This window comes from Sciurus carolinensis, chromosome X, assembly GCF_902686445.1.
Source record: "Sciurus carolinensis chromosome X, mSciCar1.2, whole genome shotgun sequence".
In the NCBI taxonomy this organism is placed as follows: Eukaryota; Metazoa; Chordata; class Mammalia; order Rodentia; family Sciuridae; genus Sciurus; species Sciurus carolinensis.
Window position 1 is genome coordinate 118,106,408 of NC_062232.1, and position 8,240 is coordinate 118,114,647.

The window sequence follows — 8,240 nt, forward strand, 5'->3', positions numbered from 1 at the left end:
TCATTCATAGATTAGTTTACATTCCTATATTTCCCAGTTTTATCCTCTGAGAGGACTAGGACTAATGACAACTCACTAGAAGTAAGAATACTTAATATCCAGACCTTGGTTTCAAAACATAGCACTCCAAAAAAGGGAACCAAGACTTCTTGAAAAAGTGACTGATTCCAGAGTTGGGGTGTGGAAAATACAAGATCATCCTGGAACATTTTCCATTCCTGAAAATAAGAAAACTTCCACACAAAAAGATAGGAACATGTCAAAAGAAGATGGAATCCAACCTGAAAGAGCTTCCACTGATCAAATATGGGACATTTTGAGCAATAAAACAAATAATGACAAAATTGGAAAATTAGAATAAAATAAGTATCCAGAGGGAAACTGGAAGGGAGGTTCCCTCCCTGGGGCCTATTTCCATATCCTTCACTCTCCACTGGAGTTCATCCATCGTCTGTGGTCCAGGAGCCATCTTGGGACTGCGGCATGGCAGAGCCTATGGAAACTGAAACCCAGATTTGTGAGGTACTGGAAACCTTCAGGGATACTATAAATCTACAGGGTAGAAACTGTACTACCTCAGATCCCCACGGCTAGATGGGAAGACACACAAACAAAATGAAAAAAAAGGGAATAAAGCACTCCAAACAAACCAGGATGCTCCAATTATCGACTCCATTGACAAACCAGTAGAAGAAATGTCAGAGGTGTTCAGAATTTACTTAGTAAAACTGCATCACGACTCTAAGGAGGATATAAAGAATGAAATCAGAGCTATGTTTCAGGAGAAGGTAGATAACTTATATAAAGAGGTAAAGATCCTGAGAAGAAATCTTTGAAATGAAGGAATCAATAAACCAAAATAAAAATTCAATGGAAAGTAGCACCAACAGAGGAGACCACTTGGAAGACATAACTTCAGGCAATGAAGACAAAACACATAATTTTGAAAATAAAGATGACCACACAGAGAAGATGATAAATTGCGTGACATTCCCTCACTCAGACACAATGCCTGAACAGCCGCTGTTGAAGCCAATGGAGTGGCGCTACTGTGACTACTTCTGGGCTGATAAGAAAGACCCCCAAGGCAAAGGCACCATGGTGGGGTTCAAATTGCTGCTCCAAAAGCAACTGAAGGGCAAGCAAGTGCAGAAAGCAATGTCTGAATTGGTCCGAGAGAGGATAAAGATTGAAGAACATGCAAAGAACTTGGCTAAGCTCTCTCAGAACTTGTTGGCTGCGCAGGAGGAAGGCTCCCTGGGAGAAGCATGGGCTCAGGTGAAGAAGAGCCTGGCAGATGAAGCAGAAGTTCATCTCAAGTTCTCCACCAAGCTGCACAGCGAGGTAGAGAAGCCCCTAATGAACTTTCATGAGAACTTCAAGAAAGACATGAAAAAGTGTGACCACCATATTGCTGACCTCTGCAAGCAACTTGCCAGCTGCTATGCATCGGTGGAGAAGGCCCGGAAAGCCCTCACAGAGCAGCAGAGAGACCTGGAGATGAAGACCCAGCAGCTGGAGATCAAGCTGAGCAAGAAGACGGAGGAGGACATCAAGAAGGCACAGAGGAAGTCCACACAGGCTGGGGATGACCTCATGCGCTGGGTGGACCTCTACAACCAGGCCCAGTCTGAGTGGTTTGACGAGATGGTGACCACCACTTTGGAGCTGGAGCGGCTGGAAGTGGAGAGGGTGGAGATGATCCAGCAACATTTGTGCCAGTACACACAGCTGCAGCACAAGACGGACATGTTCAACCAAAGCACAGTTGGCCTGTGAACCAACTGCTTTGAAAAGTGGACCCAGCCAAAGACAGAGAGCTGTGGGTCAGAGAGCACAAAACGGGCAACATTCACCCTGTGGACATGGAGATCTAGACACGCCTGTGTGGCCCCAGGGGTCCTGCCCAGGAGAGGGGCTGGGTGTTCCGCGGAGAGGAGATGGTGTCTCCTGCTGGGTGAAGCTGCCCTCCCATCACTCTCCTGTCCACTGAGGAGAGAGGAGAGAGCTGGCGATTCCAGAAGGGTGATCTGGATGGCCCAGCTGGGGGATCCCAAATATTCCCAGGCCAAGAAGACAGACCTGCAACCCTGTCCTTGTCTCCAAGACAAACACCATGCCATGCTTGTTGCTCTGAGAACAAACTGAGACTGGAAAAAAAAATAAGTATCCATTGACCCATATGAATATAAATTATTGAATGAATAAATAAACTGAAGAAAAATAGCAGTTTTCCTTATAGAAAATTCCAATAAATATATATAGAAGGAAAGAAGAAAATACAACTCACCATTAGGCAAATACTAGAGTGATGATTATTTATAGGTTAGAGACACCAGTGGGTAACAGAAGCATTAGGTCAATGAGAAGAAACAGGATGCTCGCATAATCTTAAAATTTCTCAAAGCGTTTACCATTTGAAAAGAGAAGGTGTTAACTTTGCCAATCAAATACTACCTTATCCAATTAATCATGATTAGTATTAATGAGAATAAGACATATAAGCATGGTGTACCTTTTGATAGTATGCACTGAGGAGAGTATAAGATTACTTCTTGATATTTCACATCTCCATCTAATCATGAGGAAACATCAGGCAAACCCAAATAGAAAGCCCATTCTGCAAAATAACTTGTCATTACTGTTTTTAACAGTATCCAGGTTATGAAAGTCAAATAGAGACTAAGGAATTGTTGCTGGTCAGAGAGGAATGAATAGAAATCACAACTGAATGCAAGGTGGAAGCCTGGAACAGAAAAGAGAACAGTAGTGGAAAAACTGGTGAAGTTTTAAAGCATGTGATTAATGGTATTTTGTCAATTTTATTTCCTGGTCTTGATGGTTATACTATGGTTATATAAGATGTTAACATTAAAGGAATGCAGAAGGAGGATATATGTGAACCCTCTACTCTTTTTGCAATTTTTCTGCTGGAGAAGTTCTTTTTCTAAAGCTGTCTGTTTTCATCCTTGAGGGCAGGACTTACCTGCTTTTAAAGGGGAGGAACATTGTTCCCAGTTCCTATGAATATTTCGACAGGGTACATACCTTTTTAGTGTTATTTTCAATGGGCTAGTAGTTAATCTTCAGATCTATAAGTGTATGAATAAAAATGATCCAGAGTCACTTGACTTAGAGTCTCAGAAATATTATTATTTAGAAATAGGCATTGTCTCCTTCAGGCTCTGCCTTGGATGATGTATTGCGACACAGGGTATGATTATGTGTGTTGAATAGTGGAAGACCAGGATGGTTGTACCTCCAGCAATCTGCAACAGAGTTTCACAAAGCTGTTACCACTTGCATCCTGTGTTTTCTATCTCTGAGCAGTTCCTTAACCACTGCTGCAGACAATAAAAGCCCTAGTCCCCCTGGAGTTCACAGGATAATTTATGTCTTTTGTCAGTGTTTTCTTGACTAGGGTTTATTTTACCACAAGCAGAAGGAGAAAAAATTACATGTTGGAACAGTATAGGCAGCACATGTTCAATAACTTAAATCAATTTGAAATTGCTCAAAGTGATGACCCTGTAAAATAGTTCTGACATGGGAGACTTACAGTTAAAGCCTCATTTTCGGGTCAAAAACAAATATTTAGTGAATTATTTTTCTTTCTTCTCCCTCTACCATACAGTGATCCTCTGATTAGTTTTAATAGGCATGTTTTTTTTTTTTTTTTAAAATGACACAGGCTAATACTACAAAGAAGTAAAAAGATTTTTTTTAAAATATCAAATCCCAATGTTTAGAGGTAAATGGTGACATCACACTCTATAGCCATCATTATAGGTAGCTCTCAGGTAACTGTAGGAGAATGAACCGATGTGTGTGTGTGTATAGATAGAAACAAAGGCAAAAGAAAAGTGATCATACAGAAGCCTGTTACTATTTTAATAAGTCTAGTAGGTTTGATTTTCCCTAAATTTAACAAGTTAAAATAACATTAAGGAACTATTAAAACATAGGTTAATGTTTCTTGGCCATAAGAGAAAAGAGATTCCTTTAAGATAAAGAATACAGGTTATAAAGATCATTAGAATACTGAAGTCATGATATGTTGTAGAACTCCATATCTCAATTATAAACAGTATGGATAAATTCACTACTTTCAGAAATGAACTATGTAGATCTCTTAACCCCTTCTCCCACTTGCCTCCCTTATACCTCTCAATTTTGACCGCTTGTCTTTGTTTTATTTCATCAGGGCTTATAATATTTACATGCTATTATGCAATCATAATTCTCTCAGTTAAGTTTTACATTTAATTGGATTCAGTGCTTACTGTTCCATTACTTTATATTGTCCTGAGTTCCTCATTAGATTCCCCTCTTGCTTGACTGAATTTCATTATCAAGTAGTATTTTTTAAAAAAAGAACTCATTAGGGCTCTACATTTCCCAAGTTTTTAATTTATTCATGTCTGAGAATATCTGCCTGTTGCTTTTATACTTGAGTGACTTTTCTGGGTAAAGTATTTTGGAGTTACATTTACTTTCCTTTAAGATTCTCTATCTTCTAGCACTAAAAGTTTCTAGGGAAGAGTCTGAGACCACTGAGAATTTCCCCCTTGTAGATAAGTTGCTTTTTCTTCTTGAATATTTGGATTATTTTTATTCATACTTCAGGTTTAACAACTTAGCCAGGATATATTTTGATGGCTTTTACATTGTGTCAATGTTTCCTAGTATGTAGTAGTGTGTTCTCTGATTGGAAGACCCAATTCTTCCTTCATGGAAATATTCCTTATTTTAGAGACCCAACGGTCAGATCATCTTTATCTGTCTGCTTTATTTATTATTTTCCTTTACTTGTTTAAAGACTTCCTCCTGTACATCTACCTTCGTTATCTCAAATATTTCCTCTATTCAGTTGGTTCTATTTTCTTTATATTTCCAATTTGTTTATTATAATCTTTATTAAGAATATTTGGAGTTTCATTTTATCTTCTTAGCCCTGTCATCTCTCTCCTTATTCTCTGATTTTGTTATATTCTGCTTTATTTACCATTTTTATAGCATATAATCCTTCTAGAAAAATAACTGTTTCTGCTTTTTTTTTTGGCTGTGTTTGCCTCCAGAAGAGATGAGTCTTCCTTCTGTTCTTCTCCCCTTTCTTTTCCTCCTCTTTTCCTTTTTCATAGTAGTATTTTTGTATTGTTGCTTTGCAATTAAACTAACCCATAGAAATATTCATCGTCACTATTTCAAATATAAAAGACCTTGAAGCTCACCTGTGGTAACACCTCCAGCCAACTTCTTTGTCCTCAATGTGGGAAAACAGGAAGGTGGGGTGAACCTAGATGGAAGTTATAGGGAGGCATTAGCCTTGATAGTTTTTCAATGTCTGTTTTGCATAGCTTTTGCTCTATGCTCTATCCAGAACCATATATAAACTCCTAAGCTAATACACCAAAATGGGTTTTTCTGCTCTAAGTTTCCTTCCTGCATGGTGAAAGTTCTGTCTCTTCTCTTAAATGAGTAAATCTGCTCCATTTACTGTTACCTTCCATGATTGTCCATGGATTTTACTCTTTAAAATTTGTGAGACAAGAACCCAGAAAGAAATGGCAAAGTAGGGAATCTAGTCTTATCTCAAAACTCCATTTTTCAGTGGTTTGGGTAGATCATTCAGTTGGTGCTACATGGGTGTTTGCAGAAAAACCTGTGTTGGTGACTTACTTTTTAAAGATCCTATTAAATATATCAAAGGCCACTCTACTCAGCCAGCATTGTATCCCAGTTGTGTGGGATTTGACTCACTTATCTCCTCTACTTAAGTTGTTCCTTTGGAAAAGGTGATGAATCCTGCCATTTCTGAGGTATTTTGGGGGATCTATATACTACCTCATTCAGTTTCTTTACAACTTGATGGATAATACTAAAACTCTCATGATTTATTGGAATTCTTTAAGCTCTTCTTTTGAGTAATGAGGATGAAGTTAGAAGCCTAGCCATGGTATGTACTACTGTGGCTCACTATACCTTACTTTACTGTACCAGTTTAAATTATATGCTCAATTATTATGTTGACCTTTTAAAATATACCCTCTACTTGCTTGCCCATATCTCTCAGATGACCAAACCACAATCCTGCCTGTGTTGGTGAACTTTTCATTGCTATGGTCAAAATACCTGATGTGAACAACTTGGAGGAGGAAAGGTTTATTTTGGCTCATGGTTTTGAAAGTATCAGTGCATGGTTGTCTGGCTCCATTTCTGTGGACCTGAGGTGACATAGAAGATTATAGCAGAAGGGTATGAAGGAGGAAAGCTGCTAAGCTTATGGCATCAGGAAGCATAGAAAGATAGAGAGAGAAAGGGGCTAGGGTCAAGAGAGACCCTTCCATGGCATATCTCCAGTGACCTACAATCTCCAACTAGGTCCCACTTCCCTGTAGCCCATTCAGCTGTCAATGGATTAACCCACTGATGAGGTCAGAGTCCTCATTATCTAATCATTTCCTCAAAGCCCCATATCTGAGCATTGCTGAATTGGGGATCAAACTTTCAGCACTAGTTTTTGGGGGTCCCTTCATATCCAAACTGTAAACTGGCTCAGTCCAACACAGCCTTTTCTGTGCACCCATCCACCTGTGTAACTGAATATGACTGGAGAAAACATACAATTTTGCTGAATATTTTCATGAAGTGCAAGTGGGTTCTTGATGCCACCTAACAATTCCACTACTTTTCACTAGTCCAGTTTGTGCACCCACTCTCCCAGATGACTGTTTCACACATCCTCTTCTTTCCACAAACACCCAACACTTCCTCTTTCAACTTCTCTGTCAAATAGTGTTCATATTTCCTACTTCATTGAAAAAATTGAAATGGTCAGAAGAACACTTCTGCAGACTCCCACCAAAACATTCACCCACATACATTCATGTGTGCTCAGATCCTCTGTCTACTATTATTTTGCTAAAGATGAACTCTCCTTGCTTCTGTCTAAGGCCAATCTTGCCAACTCTGCATTAAATTCCCCCTCTTACCTACTGAAGGATATCACTCCAACATTTCTCCTTTTTCCCTCATGTGTTTCCTTTTCTCCTGGATAAATTCCTTTAGCATAAAGACATGCTATTAGTCCTCTCAGTTTAAAATAGTCTTTTGTTGACTCCGCTTATGATCCCATTTACCATATCCCCATTACATAAGAGCTAATGAATTGTCTACACTAGCTGACTCCAGTTCATCTCTTTCCATACTTTCTTGATTCCCCCTCAATCAGACTTTCATACTTATCATTCCATTAACTGTTCTTCCTAAGGTCATTAGAACTCCTGTGTTTTATATTCAACAGTTCATTCTCAGTCCTCATTGTCTTTCATCTGTTAGCAGCATTTGCCACTCTTTTTTTTTTTAATTTATTTATTTATTTTTTATTTTTTTACATTTACATAGAGTAATGATGTTTATTTTATTTTTCCCCTCCCCCCACCCCTCCCACCCCTCTTTTCCCTCTACACAGTCCTTCTTTCCTTCATTCTTGCCGCTCTCCTTAGCCTAACTCTAAACCTAACCCTAAACCTAATGCTAGCCCCTCCCACCCCCCATTATATGTCCTCATCCGCTTATCAGCGAGATCATTCGTCCTTTAGTTTTTTGAGATTGGCTTATCTCACTTAGCATGATATTCTCCAATTTCGACCATTTGCCTACAAATGCCATAATTTTATCATTCTTCATTGCGGAGTAATATTCCATTGTATAAATATGCCACAGTTTCTTTATCCATTCATCAACTGAAGGGCATCTAGGTTGGTTCCACAATCTGGCTATGGTGAATTGAGCAGCAATGAACATTGATGTGGCTGTATCTCTGTAGTATGCTGATTTTAAGTACTTTCGGTATAGGCCAAGGAGTGGGATAGCTGGGTCAAATGGTGTTTCCATTCCAAGCTTTCTGAGGAATCTCCACACTGCTTTCCAGAGTGGCTGCACTAATTTGCAACCCCACCAGCAATGTATGAGTGTTCCTTTTTCACCACATCCTCGCCAACACCTATTGTTGCTTGTATTCTTGATAATCGCCATTCTAATTGGGGTGAGATGAAATCTTAGGGTAGTTTTGATTTGCATTTCCCTTATTACTAGGGATGTTGAACATTTTTTCATATATCTGTTGATTACTTGTACATCTTCTTCTGTGAAGTGTCTGTTCATTTCCTTAGCCCATTTGTTGATTGGATTATTTGTATTCTTCGTGTAGAGTTTTTTGAGTTCTTTATAGATTCTGG

The 8,240-nt window shown here is 39.0% G+C and overlaps 1 protein-coding gene across 1 annotated transcript; it reads left to right on the forward strand.

Annotated features, from left to right (window-relative positions):
* Window positions 1–972: 972 nt before the first annotated feature.
* LOC124971675 (growth arrest-specific protein 7-like) lies at window positions 973–1,877 on the forward strand. The gene is given in 2 exon segments (XM_047535333.1): window positions 973–1,768; window positions 1,771–1,877. Coding segments are annotated over 2 exon segments (903 nt in total).
* Window positions 1,878–8,240: the final 6,363 nt, after the last annotated feature.